Here is a 16,701-nt window from a genome sequence, read left to right on the forward strand (position 1 = left end):
TAGAATCTAGGATTCTGAATTTTGGAATATAAATATCTTCCAATGTTTCTGGAGCCATTGTGGGATATGAAAATGTTCAGAAAAAGTTTTCACAAGATAAATGTGTCCTCAACTCTTGTTCACTTTATGGAAAATGTATCCGATCACCAGTGATCCAGGTTTTTTCTGTCTTCTCATGTTCTTTTCCTTTCTTTTCTTTACTCAAAATATTTTTCCATGTTTTGCTAACATTCTTTCCAAAATTTGCTATTTTTGCAATTAAGTTTTTGCAAATATTTGGTTAGACATTCCAAACAAAATGTACCATTCTGCACAAACTAATGTGCACTGAATGTTACAGCTTTCATTATTACAATTTCCTATCTGATAATACTCAATTTGTGTCTTGTCAAACAGGAGGAGTTTCAGGCTTTTATTTTACTTTGTGTATATGTGAGGGAGATTGGCCCTGAACTGACATCTGTGCCAATCTTCCTCTATTTTGTATGTGGGATGCTGTCATAGCATGGCTTGATGAGCAATGTCTGGGTCTGTGCCTGGGATCCAAACCAGTGATCCCTGGGCCACTGAAGCTAAGCACATGAACTTAACCACTACACCACCAGGCCAGTCCTTAGGGTTTTACTTTTAACCACAGGTAGCATTCTAAATTCCAGGAACGTTGAATGTGGCAATAGAGACCAGGATATACGTGAACATTAAACTATTAGATATTAGAGAATAATTAGTTTCTGCATTAACATAGGAATGGAAGGTGGGCAAGACATCCCAAGAATTCTCAAGAACACAGAGTCCAAAAGAAAAACCTCTCCTGATTCTGAAGAGAGGTTCTGATATGTCATTAGTTAGTGGAGGTCTCTACTAATTTTAGTATAAAATCTCAAGGAAATATGAATATCCTCTAAATTGAAATTATGCGGCAAATTAGGCATAGCTATCCATTAGTCCAAAAACAATAAAATTGAAAAAGCAAAATAAACTATGAAATCTACAATTTATCCACTCTTTATCAATATCTAAGATCTTTTCATGGTTGAAGTTAAAATGTATTTGATAGCTGCTAAGAAAGGCTGTGTAAATCACACCCAAGTTGTTCATCATTATTTTAACCAATATTCCAGGAATATGATGCAGGCAAATTAAGAGGAGTTCATAGACGACCATTATGGATGCACCGTTCTTTAATGACAATTTCCGAACAACCATCTGCTTATTTAGCTGTCAGGACTCAGCCTTCATCTAAATCAGCTGGTCTGCCAAAGAAAGATGCTGAAGCAGCTGGTGTAGGGACGCCCTTATCTACAGCAATAGATAAGAAAGATAGAGAAGACAAGGCAGAAAAGAAGGACAAATCAGATTCAGAAGCAGAATCTACAGCTTTACAGGAGGTAAAAAAGAAAGATTCAAAGAAAGACAAGGGTATAGAAATAGGAACTAAAGGTGAAAAAGACATTGAAAAACCAGATGCCAAAAAAGGTAAAAGTTCAAAGAAGGGCAAAGAGTCAGCTACAGAATCTGAGGATGAGAAAAAAGATGAAAAGAAAGATGCCAAAAAAGATAAAGGTACAAAGAAGGGCAAAGAGTCATCTACAGAATCTGAGGATGAGAAAAAAGATGCAAAGAAAGATGCCAAAAAAGATAAAGGTGCAAAGAAGGGCAAAGAGTCAGCTACAGAATCTGAGGATGAGAAAAAAGATGCAAAGAAAGATTCCAAAAAAGATAAAGGTACAAAGAAGGGCAAAGAGTCAGCTACAGAATCTGAGGATGAGAAAAAGGATGCAAAGAAAGATGCCAAAAAAGATAAAGATGCAAAGAAGGGTAAGGGGTCACCTACAGAATCTGAAGCTGAAAAAAAGGATGAAAAGAAAGATTCCAAAAAAGATAAAGGGTCAAAGAAGGGAAAGGGGTCATCTCCAGAATCTGAAGGTGATAAAACAGATGCAAAGAAGGATAAGGATGAGAAAAAAGACAAAAAGAAAGCCAGTGAGAAGGGTGATGAAGCAAAGGACAAGAAAAATGCAAAGGAGAAGGGGGATAAAAAGGATAAGAAAGACGACAAGAAGGCCGCTAAGGCAGATAGCAAATCAAAGGAAGATGTCTCAAAAGATACTGCCACAGAATCTCCTGATGCAAAGAAGGATGCAAAGAAGGATGCAAAGAAAGATGCAAAGAAGGATGCAAAGAAGGAGGCAAAGAAGGAGGCAAAGAAGGGCAAGTAGGCCTTGCATAATAATACAAAAGCATATTTGATAAAACAGTTTTAATATTCTGAAACTGAATCTATGAGTGTAAAGGGCAGTTCAAAGAATTAATCAAATAATTTTAAAATGGAGCAAAGAAGACTACAAAGAAAGACTCAGAAGCTTCACTAAAAATGTAAGACACGTATTAAGAAAAATTAAGAGACAATTTGTGGAAGGACTTGGATGATATTTGTGCTAAATTTGGAGATATAAAGGATTCAGTGAAAGATCCCTAGAAAGATTAAAGAAGAATATTTAAATAAGAATACAGAAATTAATGATGCTGGATCTGTGGATACAAAATCCCCAAAACAACAGTCTTCAAAAAATTCCAAGGACGTGTGGGTTGAATCCATAGATTCAAACACTCTGAAGCTGCATCTACAGATTTAAATCAAGAACCAGAGGAGTCATGAAGAGAAGTTAAACAAATTTCAGAAAGTCTACTTTCAAATAAATACAAATGCAAATTAAAGGTAACATTCTTCAAAAAAAAAAATATCCTTACTTCCTTGTGAACGTATACCACTGTCTATGAAGTTTAAACAGCCACAACCAGGTGGATGGATGTTGATTGTTTCACTTTCAAGCTCAGATAAACACAATTGGTAAGTTAGTTTTGTTTTATTTCAAGCCAAATAGCAACAAACAATAACTGAATCAATGTAAGGTCTGAATTGATATGTAACATTCTTATAAAATCTCTGTAATCTGCTGATTAGAATTTTACTAGAATTTATCAAGTATGAGTTTTCTCATTATAAGAAATATTTGAAGTATTTAGTGGGAACACCACATGAATGAAGATTTAAAAAGTGTCAGTGAAAAGGCTAGGGGAAGTACAGTTATTTATTGTGAGGGAGAAGAGACTGGCTTATGATATATGACAACTTTAACAATCACTTATTGAGAGTATTTTTTTTAAACAGAAAATAGTGGACAACTTCTCTCCATTTAAGGAAGGAGGAGGGGGCTGGCTCTGTGGCCTAGTCATTAAAGTTCCATGCACTCCACTTCAGCAGCATGGGTTTGCACATGCGGATCCCAGGTGTGGACCTATTCTACTCATCAGCCATGCTGTGGAGGCATCCCACCTACAAAATAAAGGAAAGTTTGGCACAGATCTTAGCTTATGGCTAATCTTCCTCAAGGGAAAAAAAAAGAAAGAGGAAGATTCCCAACTGGCGTTAGCTCAGGGAGCATCTTCCTCACCAAAAAACAAAAAAAACGGGAAGGATGAAAATCAAAATTGTCCAAATTACCAATGTGAGTAAACTTAAATGAGGCATATTAAAGAGATTCCTGATAAATTGCTAAATATGCATACAAAACCAAATTAATGAGAATTTAAGACTAAGAGTGAAAATATCTGCATGATGTTATTCAGATATGGAAACAACTTTATATATTTATAACTATATTAAACTCCTTTGTGACCCATAAGTCCTATTGATGTGAAGAAAAATAAAAAACTATATAAAGCAAAATGCAAAACCCTTGGACTTCCCAATTAACAGCAATTAAATCTTTTCTGATTTAAAATATTCCCTCTCAGATAAACTCAACATTGTTGCAGAACTTGCTAAGTGATTTTCTCTCCCCTTTATCCTTCCCAGTATAAACTCTGGATGCAAGATGAAGCTTCTAGATATTAAAGGAAGGGACTCCTATTTCACATGCTCTCGAGAGCTAGCTTTCTAGAAACAGTGAGGTATAATTCTTTTACCTGTTCTTTAAACGTTGGTCTCTGTCGCCCTACATCAACTACTCAAGACTCAATGGCTATTGTAACTCATGGTCTTCCGGGCAGCCCTACCTTGCTGATTTGGATCAGCTGTGATGACAGAGTCAAATCCTGCCCCGCTGTTCTCCTCTCTCCCTTCCAGGAAATTCCTCATTCTCCTTCTGCTTTTAGTAAAATTCTATGGTCTGATGTTCAAACTTTTCTGGAAATGTCAGCATCTCTGAGAATTTAAGGAATCATTTTAAATCTCCCTTTTCTTCTAAAAAAAGTCCTTAAGATTATTTTCTAACATTGTATTCAAAAGCCAAGTTTTAGATTTAAATTTAATGTATAGTAAAAGGACAACTGAGCTTGAGCCTTTACAGTTCTGCTGAAAAGCATCAGTCACCAAGAAACTTCATGCAGCCAAAGTCAAGAGCAGTGTCTTTTATCCAAGCCTCTCTTCTCTTTTCTTTCTATTTCTCTGAGTTATTCCATCCATTCCCACGGCTTTATATACCATTCTTATCCTGTTGAATCTTACATTTTAAACCCAGTACTGCTTCTCCAGTCAGCTCCAAATTCAGATATCCAAATATCAAACTAAAGCATTGACTCTCTTCGACATCTCAAAATTAACATGCCCCAAAGAGAATTCTTGACACCCCAATCAACCATGATGTCGCACTTGTAAACCCCAAAAACCTCCTAAATGCAAGTGAAGACCCCCACTTCCCCTCTCATCCCCCCTCACATCCCATTCTCAACACAGAAATCATCATGCTCCTCATTACTCTAAACCTTCTAGTGCATTGATGTCACATTTAGCGTAAACTTTTCATTTGCTCTGGTTTATAAGGCCTTTAATGATCTGGCTGCTGACTACTTCTCTGCCCTCATCTGGTACCAAAATTGTCTACCATGCTCTTGTCACATTGAATTTCTTCCTATATTTAATTACACAGATCATTACGGTTTCAAGGCTTCCCACTTATTCCCTCTGCCTATAACAAAATTCTCCTAGAACTTCACCTTGCTGCCTCCTTCAAATTATCCAGTCTCAGCTTAAATTTTAACTTTCCAGACATTTTTAATAAATTTTATTTTTTTAGAGCAGTTTTAGGTTCACAAAAAAAATGGATCAGTAAGTACAGAGATTTCCCATATACTCCCTGCACCTGCACATGCGTAGCTTCCCCTACTATCAACATCCCTCACCAGAGTAGTGCATTTGTTACAAGAGATGAATCTACATTGACAATCATTATCAGCTAAAGCCCATAGTTTACATCAGGGTTCACTCTTGGTGGGTGTACATTCTACGGGTTTTTAAAAATGCATAATGACATATATCCACCATTATGATATCATACAGAGTAATTTCACTGCCCTAAAAATCCTCTGTGCTCTGCTGATTCATCCCACCCTTCCTGTTACCTCTGGAAATCAGTTCATTTTTACTGTCTCCAAATTTTTTCCTTTTCAAGAATGTCATACAGTTGGAATCACAAGAGTATGTATTCTTTTCAGAAGGGCTCCTTTCATTCAGTAATATGCGCTTAAGCTTCCTCCATGTCTTTTCATGGCTTGATAGCTCATTTATTTTTAGTGCTGAATAATATCCCATTGTCTATATATACCACAGTTTATTTATCCATTCACCTACTGAAAGACATCTCTGTTGATTCTAAATTTTGGCAATTATGAATAAAGCTGCTATAAACATCAATGTGCAGATTTTTGCATGGAGATAAGTTTTCAGCTCCTTTGGGTAAATATGCTGCAGTGCAATTACTGGATTGTATGATAAGGATATATTTAGTTTTGTAACCATATTGTATTGTATACTTACAAATTCGCTAAGAGGGTAGATCTTATGTTAAGTGCTCTTATCACACAAAAAAATGATAATATAAAAAGAGAGTGGGATGAAACTTTTGGAGGTTATGGATATGTTTATGGCATAGATTGTGGTAATGGTTTTACATGTGTATACTTAACTCCATACTCATCAAGTCATCAAGTCATATACATTGAATATGAATAGCTTATTGCATGTCAAAAAATAAAAGATACATATACATACACATATGTATAATATATACCACACACACACAAACATATAAAAACATAAATACATACAAAAGAAACCTCCAAACTTTCTCTTATAGTGGCTATGCTATTTTGCATTCCCATCAGCAATGATTTAAAGTTCCTGGTTTCTACACCCTCCACAGCATTTGATGTTGTGAGTGTTTCAAATTTGGGCCAATCTACCAGGTGTGTAGTGGTATCTCATTGTTGGTTTGGTTTGCATTTCCCTGACAACATAAAATGTGGAGCATCTTTTATGCTTATTTGCCATCAGTATATTTTCTTTGGTGAGGTGGCTGTTAAAATCTTTGGTTCATTTTTAAAACAGGTTTTCTTTACTTATTGTTAAATTTTAAGAGTTCTTTGTATATTTTGGATAATAGCCCTTTATCAGATATGTCTTTTACAAATATTTTCTCTCAGTCCAGGGCTGTTCTGTTTATTCTCTAGATAGTGTCTTTCAAAGATCAGAGTTTTGTCTTTTTAAAGATTGGCACCTGAGCTAACATCTATTGCCAATATTCTTTTTTTCTTCTTCTTTCTCTCCCCAAAGCCCCCCAGTACGTAGTTGTATATTTTACAGCCTCTGGCTGTGCTATGTGAGAAGCCACCTCAGCATGTCCTGATGAGTGGTGCCATGTCCACAGCCAGGATCCGAATCAGTGAAACCCCAGGCTGCCTAAGTAGAGTGCATGAACTTAACCACTCGGCCATGGGGCTGGCCCCCAGACTTTTTTTTATTATTTTAGTAAAGTCTAGCTTATCGATTCTTTCTTTAATGGATTGTCTAAAAAGTCATCAGCAAACCCAACATCATCTAGATTTTCTCCTATGTTCTCTTCTAGGAGTTTTATAATTTTTCATTTAAATCTGTGATCTGTTTTGTTCCAGACATATTTCTCTGCCCATCCTCTCATTGTTCACTTCCCTATTACCCAGCTGCTTCTGTCCTTTAACATACTTCATTCTTCTAGGTAGTAGGTACAACCATGTCTGGCTATATCTATCCATCCATCTATTTTCTAATCTAATTTATCTATCACATTCCTATCTATCTATCTAATATAAATCATTTATTGCATATTGCCTTTCTCCCTCACAAAAATAAAAGCTCTGCTAGGGAAGGAAAATTATATGACTTATTTACTGTTACATCTTCAGTGCACAGAACGATCTCAAACATGTAGTATACATTCATTAATGATATGTCATGTAAATGAATAAATACAATGTGGAGTACCTAGTAGAAATAATAACTGACTTCGGGTGGGCCTCTCCAAAATCCCAAACCAAAATATACCAGTCTTAGCAAAGTCAAACTAAAATAATTATCAGTGTCCTTTTGGAAAGGGAAAAGTTCCAAAAAAGGCAGTTTTGATAGTTTGTGGCCATTTACAAAGCAGGCTACAGTGTTCTCTTATTTTAGTGTGATGCCATATGGGAAACATAAACTATGTTGTGATTCTAAGGTGGTGTCTATACAGGCTTGCAGAACTTTGTTTTCATTCTGACCAACTGTGTTTATTTTTAAATTTTATATCTATCTATTCATCTATTTATTTGTTGCATAGAATGATGGCTCCCAACATTGCAAGATTCCTAATCAAGGAACAAGGACTTATTTATGTTCTTTAATAAGGTGAAAACATGGATTTTAACATGTTATTGTTGTTTTGTTTTCTTTAGAAAAGTTATTGTGGCTTTTTCACATTTTCATAATTTTGTAATTGGTACTTTTATAGCATTCATGCTTGTGATAGCATTTAAAAAGTACAGAAATATACAGAGAAGAGATCAATTTCTCCTTTTACTCCACTCCCATCCCCAGTTGACAATTCAAATATCTTTTTTAAAAGTAACTTTCCAATTGCTTGCCAATTTATTTGGATTGTTTGTGATATTATTGAATTGCAAAAAGTTCTTTATTGAAGAGATTCGATTTGCGTTTTTTTGAGGAGAGTGAAAAGTAGAGAGGGAAAAATTTTCCACTGACCATAAAGTAAGGTAAGTATTTTTCTTTCTATAAATTGAAATCTCTTCATCTCTAGAATGCAGTATTGAACTAGATGATATGAAATTGAAGCTGGTGGGTCTACAGAGTAGGAAGGGTGAAAAATATAAAAATGGGCATCCTCTTGAACTTCACTGCCTTAAGACTCTCTCAAACTGTTTCCTTTTCTGCCCAGAAACAAGAATTATTCTTTCCGCATTTGAAAGAAGATACAGTTCACAGAGTACTGCCCATAAGATTCTAATTCTTCAATTGCTATTTAACTCACAAGGATAGGGCCCAATCTCATTTTACAAGGTTCCTCTCAGTGTAACCATATTCCGTCTCAAATGGTTAGCTCAACTTGGAAGTTATGTTACCTAACTTCGTACCTTTCCTAGTTATAGATTGGCATGAATAAGTAAAAAATATATAGGTATAGGTATGTGTGTGTGTGTGTGTGTGTGCTGTGTGTGTGAATCTGTGTATTTCTCACTACCTAAGAGCAATTAAGGATTTTATCCTCTCTAAAATCCAGGGGAAAAAGTACAGGTATTGTTTTTGAGTCTTTACAGTAGCTCTGATTTCTGCCATAAGGTACTCAATTCTTATATAAGGCCTACTAGGATCACCTAAAAAGGACTTTACTCATCAGTTTAGACCCTGACCTATGGCAGAGGATTTTAGCATTTTTCCAAAGCTAATAAACTTGGGTATTTTATGACCCAAGTTCCGATTTTAAGTTCTGATTGTTAGAAAGATAATGGAAATGATTAAAGGAAAAAGTTTAAAGTTGCAACTCAAATGAAATACAGGCTTTTGGTCATGAAAATACAAATTTTATAATAAAACAATAAAAAATTCCAATTAATAAGATTTAATACAATGTCTCTAACAAGTGTCTAATTTCCTAACTTTTAGTTTATTGCTAACTTTTTCTTGTCACATACCAATGAGCAGCAGAGATGATTGACTGTTTATGTGTAGGTTGTTTCTCTGATCTTTCCTTGCCTGATCTTCTTAGTACCGAGGCCAAAAGGAGACATAAAACAGGATGGAAGATAAAGTCAAAGGCAGAGACCCGTGTGCAGGACAACCTCCTACTCAATAATCCTGCTATATATTTCAATTCTCAATTTAGACTTTTCATCACATAATTTTTATGTGGAAGATACTTTTCCTCTTTTATTGATTAGTTTTCCCTTGTGTAAAACTTAGAGCTATAAAAGTGAAACACAGGTGTTAAAGAATTGCTACTTTTGTAGGCTTGTTGGTCAGTGACTATGTGATTAAGTCACGCCAAAGACGTGCAGGGGTGGTTAAATATTTTCATATGTGACTAAAATCACAGAAGAAATATCATAAAACAAAAACAAATCTTGTCTTTAGAAATATATATGTCCTGAAAGGAATATGTAAGATCTCTGGACCCCTTATGTGGAAAATTAAAGTGGTCCAATAGATCATTATTTAGTCATCTTTGATACTGTAAAATTCTATAAATACTCCACAATATATGAATCATCATCTGCAATTGTATGGGTATTTGCAAGGTGTTTTTGGTTTGAGTTTTTTCTCTTCTGTACATGTGTGTATATGTGTGTGTCTGTCCACACTTGCGTAATATTGTCAATATGATAGAGCAAAAAAGGAAAAAATGTTAAAAGTGAGTGTCCTGAAAAATGAAATAATTGACTGACTTGAATACTTTGTAAGAACTCTGTTTTATGTAGGAGAGAACAAATATTACATTACGCCCAATAGAAAATATACATTGATTTTCTGAAATTATACAAACCTTTGGATATTATCAATTTTATTTAATTCCAACAAAACCACTACCATCAATAATTCCAATACAGAAATAAGAATCATCAGTAACTATTTCTTTTGCAGTCAGAAAAATATTTTCCACTTCAGTTTTCATAGGGCTGAAAAATGCCAATTCTCTATTTTATAAATGGGAATAGTTCAAGCTTTGTCCTAGACTTTTAGCATGCTACCCCCACTGAAAAGTCTACTCATTACCTGTTTTACAGTCTACACTATAGCATGAAGTAGACGTATGGAGATTAACAAGACTTCCCCATGCCCTTCATCATGTCCTTTCAATTCCTAGTATTCATGGGCTAATTCTTTCAAAGGGTTGCACTTTATCCTTCTGCGTTCTCAGCGATATTGACATTACAGGACACACATAGCTCCTCAAGAAATGTTGCTTTCAAAAAATGAAAGGATTATAAAAATTTTCTCCCATTTCATAGGTTACCTTTCATGCTGTTGATTGTTTCCTTTGCTGTGCAGATACTTATCGCTTGTCTTTTTTTGTTTTCATTGCTGTGCTTTTGGTGTCATACCCAAGAAATCATTGCCTACACCAACGTCATAAAAATTTTCCTCTATATTTTCTTCTAGGAGGTTTACAGTTTTAGGTCTTACATTTAAGCCTTTAACCCATTTTAAGTTAATTTTTGTGTATGATGTAAGTAAGATGTGGGTCTACTTTCATTCTTTTGTGTGTGAATATTCAGTTCTTCTAAATTTGTTGAAGGGGTGATCTTTTCTCCATTGTATATTCTTGATACCCTTGATGAAGCTCAGTTGACCATGTATGTGTGGATTTATTTCTGGAATTTCTATTCTGTTCCACATGTTGCTATATTTGTTTTTATGCAAGTATCATACTGTTTTAACCACTGTAGCATTGTAATATATTTTGAAATCTAGACACTGATTCCTGAGGCTTTGTTCTTCTTTTTCAAAATGGTTTTGGCTATCTGGGGGTCTTTTATGATTATATATGAATAATAGCACTGTTTCTATTTTTGAAAAAAAAAACCTGTCATTGGAATTTTGATAGTGATTGCATTGAATCTGTGGATTGCATGGGGTAGTATAGTCATTTTAACAATATGAAGTCTTCCAATACATGAATGCAAGATGCTTTCCATTTTTTGTGTGTCTATTTTCTTTCATTAATGTTTTATAGTTTTCAGTGTACATATCTTTCACCTACTGGGTTAAGTTTACTCCTAAGTATATTATTCTTTTTCATGCTATTTAAATGGGATTGTTTTCTTAATTTCCTTTTCAGATAGTCTGATGTTATTATAGAAACACAACTGATTTTTGTACAGTGATTTTGTATCTTACAATTTATTTCTAAGTTTAACAGGTTCTTGTGGAGTCTTTCAGATTTTCTACATATAAGATCATGTCATCTGCAAACAGAGATAATTTTACTTATTCCTTTATGATTGGGATGCCTTTTATTTCTTTCTTGCCTAATTTCTCTAACTGGGACATCTAGCACAATGTTGAATAGACATGCAAGAGTGGGCATCTTTTCCCTGTTCCAGATCTTAGAGAAAAAGCTTTAGATTTTCAAGCCTGAGTATGATGTTAGCTGTGGGTTTTTCATATATAGCCTTTATCATGTTGAGTTAAATTCCTTCTAAATCTAGTTTGTTAAGAGTTTTTAATCATGAAAGGATGTTGAATTTTGTCAAATTCTTTTTCTACATCTATTGAAATGATCATGTTATTTTTGTGTGATTCATTCTGTTAATGTTGTGTATCACATTATTTTGTGTATGTTGAGACATCCTTGCAACCCAGAGATAAATCCCACTTGATCATAGTGTATAATCTATTTAATGTGCTGTTTAATTTCGGGTGATAGTATTTTGTTGAGGAATTTTACATCTATGTTGATCAGAGATATTGGCCTATAGTTTTACTTTCTTGTATCTTTATCTGGCTTTGGTATCAGAGTAATGTTGGGGTCATAAAATGAGTTTGCAAGTGTTCCATGCTCTTCCATTGGAAGAGTTTGAGACAAATTAGTGTTAATTCTTCTTTAAATGCTAGATAGAATTCACCAGAGAAGCCATCTGGTTCTGGGATTTTCTTTGTTGGGAAGTTTTTTATTATTGGTTCAATCTCCTTACCTATCACTGGTCTATTCAGATTTTCTGTTTCTTCATGATTCAGTCTTCGTAGGTCATGCATTTCTTGGACTTCATCCATTCTTTTAGGTCATCCAATATGTTTATACAGACATATCCCATTTTATTGTGCTTTGCTTTAACGCACTTTGCAGATATTGCATTTTTTACACATTGAAGGTGCAAACTGCATCCAGCAAGTCTACTGGCACCATTTACCAATAGCATTTGCTAAATTTCAGTCTCTCTGTCACATTTTCGGGATTCATATAATATTTCAAACTTTTCCATTATTATTATATTTGTTATGGTGATCTGTGATCTTTGATGTTACTATTGTAATTGTTTCAGAGCATCATGCACCACATGCATATATGGTGAACTTAATCAATAAATGCTGTCCGTGTCCTAACTCTTCCACCAACCAGCCATTCCCCCATCTCACTCCCTCTCCTCAGGCCTACTTATTCCCTGAGACCTAACAATATTGAAATTATGCCAAGTAATAACCCTACAATGGCCTGTAAGTGTTCAAGTGAAAGCAAGAGTTGCCTATCTCTCAATTTAAATCAAAAGTTAGAAATAATTAAGCTTAGTGAGGAAAGTATGTCAAAAGCCAAGATAGGCCAAAAGCCAAGCTTCTTGTTTCAAACAGTTAGCCAAGTTGTGAATGCAAAGGAAAATTTCTTGAAGGAAATTAAAAGTACTACTCCAGTGAACACACGAATGAGAAAAAAGAGAAACAATCTTATTGCTAATGTGGAGAAAGTTTTATGAGTCTGGAGAGAAGATCAAACCAGCCTCAACATTCGTTTAAGACAAAGCTTAATCCAGAGCGAAGTCCTAACTCTCTTCAATTCTGTGAAAGCTGAGAGAGGAAAGGAAGCTGCAGAAGAAAAGTTTGAAGGTAGTAGTGGTTGCTCAGTGAGGTTTAAAGAAAGAAGCCAGCTCCATAACATAAAAGGGCAAGGTGGAGCACCAAGTGCTGACGTAGAAGCTGTAGCAAGTCATTCAGAAGATCTAGCTAAGGTAATTAATGATGGTGACTACACTAAACAACAGATTTTCTATGTAGATGAAAAAGCCATATATTGGAAAAAGATGTTATCTAGGACTTTCATAGCTAGAGAGGAGAAATCAATGCCTGGCTCCAAAGCTTCAAAGGACAGACTGACTCTCTTGTTATGGGCTAATGCAGCTATTGACTTTTAAGTTGAAGCCAATGCTCATTTACCATTCCAAAAATCCTAGGGGCCTTAAGAATTATGCTATATCATACTCTTCCTGTGCTCTATAAGTAGAACAACACAGCCTGGATGACAGCACATCTGTTTACAACATGGTTTATTGAATATTTTAAGGCTACTTGAGACCTACTGCTCAGAAAATAGGTTCCTTTCCAAATGTTACTGCTCACTGACAATGCACCTGGTCATCCAAGATGACCATCTCTGATGGAGATGGACAATGAGATTAATGTTGTTTTCATGACCGATAACACAACATCATTCTTCAACCCATGAATCAAGGAGTAATTTCTACTTTTCAGTCTTATTATTTAAGAAATACATTTTGTAAGGCTATAGCTGCCATAGATAGTGATTCTTCTGATGGATCTGGGCAAAGTAAGTTGAAAACCTCTGGAAAGGATGCACCATTCAGTTGTTGCCATTCAGAACATTTGTGATTTATGGGAAGAGGTCAAAATATCAACATTAGCAGTTTTGGAATAAGTTGATTCCAATCCTCATGGATGACTTTGAGGGGCTCAAGACTTCAGTGGAGGTAGTAGCTGCAGATATGGTGGAAATAACAAGAGAAATAGAATTAGAGGTGAAGCCTGAAGTTGTGACTGAATTGCTGCAATCTCATGGTAAAACTTTAACAAATGATGTGTTGCTTCTTATAGATGAACAAAGAAAGTGGTTTCTTGAGATGGAATCTACTCCTGGTGAAGAATGTTGAAATGACAGCAAAGAATTTACACTATTACATAAACTTAGTTGATAAAGCAATGGCAGGGTTTGAGAGGATTGATCCCACTTTTGAAACTAGTTCTACTGTGGGTAAAATGCTCTCAAACAGCATCACATGCTACATAGAAATCATTCATGAAAGAAGAATTAATTTATAGAGTAAACTTCATTGTTTTATTATTTTAAGAAATTGCCAAAGACACCCCAACCTTCTGCAACCACCACCCTCATCATCAGTGGGGCAAGACCCTCTACCAACGAGAAGATTGTGACTTGCTAAAGGCTCAGATGATGGTTGGCATATTTTTTAGCAATAAAGTATTTTTTAATTAAGGTACATACATTGTTTTCTTAGATATAATGTTATTGCAGAATTAACAGACTAAAATACAGCACAAATATAACTTTTAAATTCACCAGAAATCAAAAAAAATTATTTGATATGTTTTATTGCAATAATCACTTTATTGTGGTGGTCTGGAACTGAACCAGCAACATTTCCAGGTATGCCTATAACTGTTAATAATAGTCCCTTATGATCCTTTTTATTTTTGAAGCATCCCTTGTAATGTCTCCTCTTCTGTTTCTGATCTTATTTGCCTTCTACCTTTTCTTAGTCTAGAAAAAGTTTTTTCAAGTTGATTTATCATTTCAAAAAACAACTCTGAATTGATTTTTCTTCATTGTATTTTTATTCTCAATTTCATTTGTTTCTGCTCTAATTTTTGTTATTTCTTCCTTCTGCTAACTTTGGGCTTGGTTTGCTCTTTTTCCAGTTTCTTGAAGTTTAAAGTTAGGTTGTTTATTTAAGATATTTCATTATTTTTAATGTAGGAATTTACTGCTACAAACTTTCCTGTTAGTACTGCTTTTGGTACATCCCATATGTTTTTGTATGTTGTGTTTTTGTTTTCATTTGTCTTGAGATAGTAATTTGCCTTTTGATTTATTCATTGACCTACTGGTTATTCAAGAGTATGTTGTTGAATTTCCACAAATTTATCACTAAACCTACGCATATATAGTCCACTATGCTTTGACAAAGGTGCCAAGAATACACGTTGAGGGAATGATAGTTTATCCAATAAATGGTGTTAAAATAACTAGATATCCACATGCAAAAGAACAAAACTAAACCCATATCTTACACCATATACAAAAAATAGCTCAAAATGGCTTACAGACCTAAACATAAGAACTGAAAGAGTGAAGCTCCTAAGAGAAAACATAGGAGAAAGCTTCATAACATTGGTCTTGGAAATGATTTCTTAAATGTAATATTAAGAAATAGTCGACAAAAGTAAAAAGTAGACAAGGGGACCCCGTCAAATGTAAAATCTTCTACACAGCATAGGAAACAATCAACAGAGTAAGAAGGCAACCTAAGAAATGGAATAAAATATTTACAAACGATATATCTGATAAGGAGTTAATACTACAAGTATAAGGAACTCCTACAACTCAAGAGCTAAAAATCAAATAACTCATTTAAGAAATGAATCAAGAACTTGAAAAGACACTTCTCCAAAGAAGATGTACAATGGCTGACAGGCATATGAAAACATGCTCAACATCCCTAATCATCAGGGAAATGCAAATCAAAACCTTAATGAGATATCACCTCACACCTTTTAAGATGGCTATTATCAGAAAAACAAAAGATAATGTTGATGAAGATGTGGAGGCATTGGAACCTTTGTACACTGTTGCTTTGAATGTAAACCGGTGTCACTACTATGTAAAACACTATTGAAGTTCCTCAAAAAATTGAAAATAGAACTATCATATGATCCAGCCATCCCACTCCTAGGCGTATAGCCAAAAGAATTAAAAGCAGGATCTCAAAGAGATATCTGCACTCCCATGTTCATTGTAGAATTATTCACAATAGCCAAAATGTAGAAACAACCTAATGTCCATAAATGAATGAATGGATGGAGAAAATGTGATATACACATGCAATGGAATACTACTCCACCTTCGAAAAGAAGGAAATCCTGTCACATCCGAAGACATAGTTGGACCTGGAGGACATTAGGCTAAGTGAAATTAGTCTGTCACAGAAGGACAAATACTGCATGATTCCACTTATACCAGGCATCCAAAATAGTCAAACCCATAAAACAGAGAGTAGAATAGTGGTTGCTAGCAGATGGAGGGAGAGGGAAACGTGGAGTTGCTGTTCAGCAGGCATTAAGTTTCAGGTATTTAACTTTCATCAAACAAGATGGATAAGTTCTAGAGATCTGCTGTACATCATCATGTATATAGTTGACAATACTGTATTGTGTACCTTAAAATTTCTTAGCAGAGTAGATGGCATATTAAGTGTTCTCACCACAAAGGAAAAAAGAGGAGGAAAAGATTAATGGATTATACAGCTAACCTTGGAAGTATTCCTCCTCCACCAAAGAATTTCTTATTTTGTACGTTTTTTGGAAAAGTGCTTAGCTTCTCAACTTTTGCCCATTCCTTATGATACTCCTTTTAGATCAAATTTCTCTAGACTCTTGGATTTTCTAAACTATATAAATATTTTGACAGATGAAATCCCAGAGATTTTTCTCTAATACCCACTAATGAGAAGACTGAGGTCAATAAAGATTTAGTGACATTAAGTTTCCATAGTCTCTCAGTAACAATATTTGGATGAGAATTCTGGTCTTCAAACTCCCATTCCACTGTTTCTGCTTACGCCTAGTAAGAAAAAAGTTTGATTATTGAATGT

The 16,701-nt window shown here is 34.8% G+C and overlaps 1 protein-coding gene across 13 annotated transcripts in view; it reads left to right on the top strand.

Annotated features, from left to right (window-relative positions):
* Window positions 1-16,701, top strand: part of LOC103548720 (cylicin-2) — a 56,289-nt gene that overhangs the window by 23,056 nt on the left and 16,532 nt on the right. For 8 of the 13 annotated variants that reach the window (XM_070596990.1, XM_070596991.1, XM_070596987.1 and 5 more), the window contains exon 4: window positions 1,122-2,851. In XM_070596990.1, the coding sequence (XP_070453091.1) occupies window positions 1,122-2,219 (1,098 nt within the window). In that variant the 3' untranslated portion in view covers window positions 2,220-2,851. The remainder of the gene's footprint in view (window positions 1-1,121; window positions 2,852-16,701) is intronic. The other 5 variants (XM_070596996.1, XM_070596994.1, XM_070596997.1 and 2 more) reach the window with 1 other exon arrangement.

This window comes from Equus przewalskii, chromosome 26, assembly GCF_037783145.1.
Source record: "Equus przewalskii isolate Varuska chromosome 26, EquPr2, whole genome shotgun sequence".
Lineage (NCBI taxonomy): Eukaryota > Metazoa > Chordata > Mammalia > Perissodactyla > Equidae > Equus > Equus przewalskii.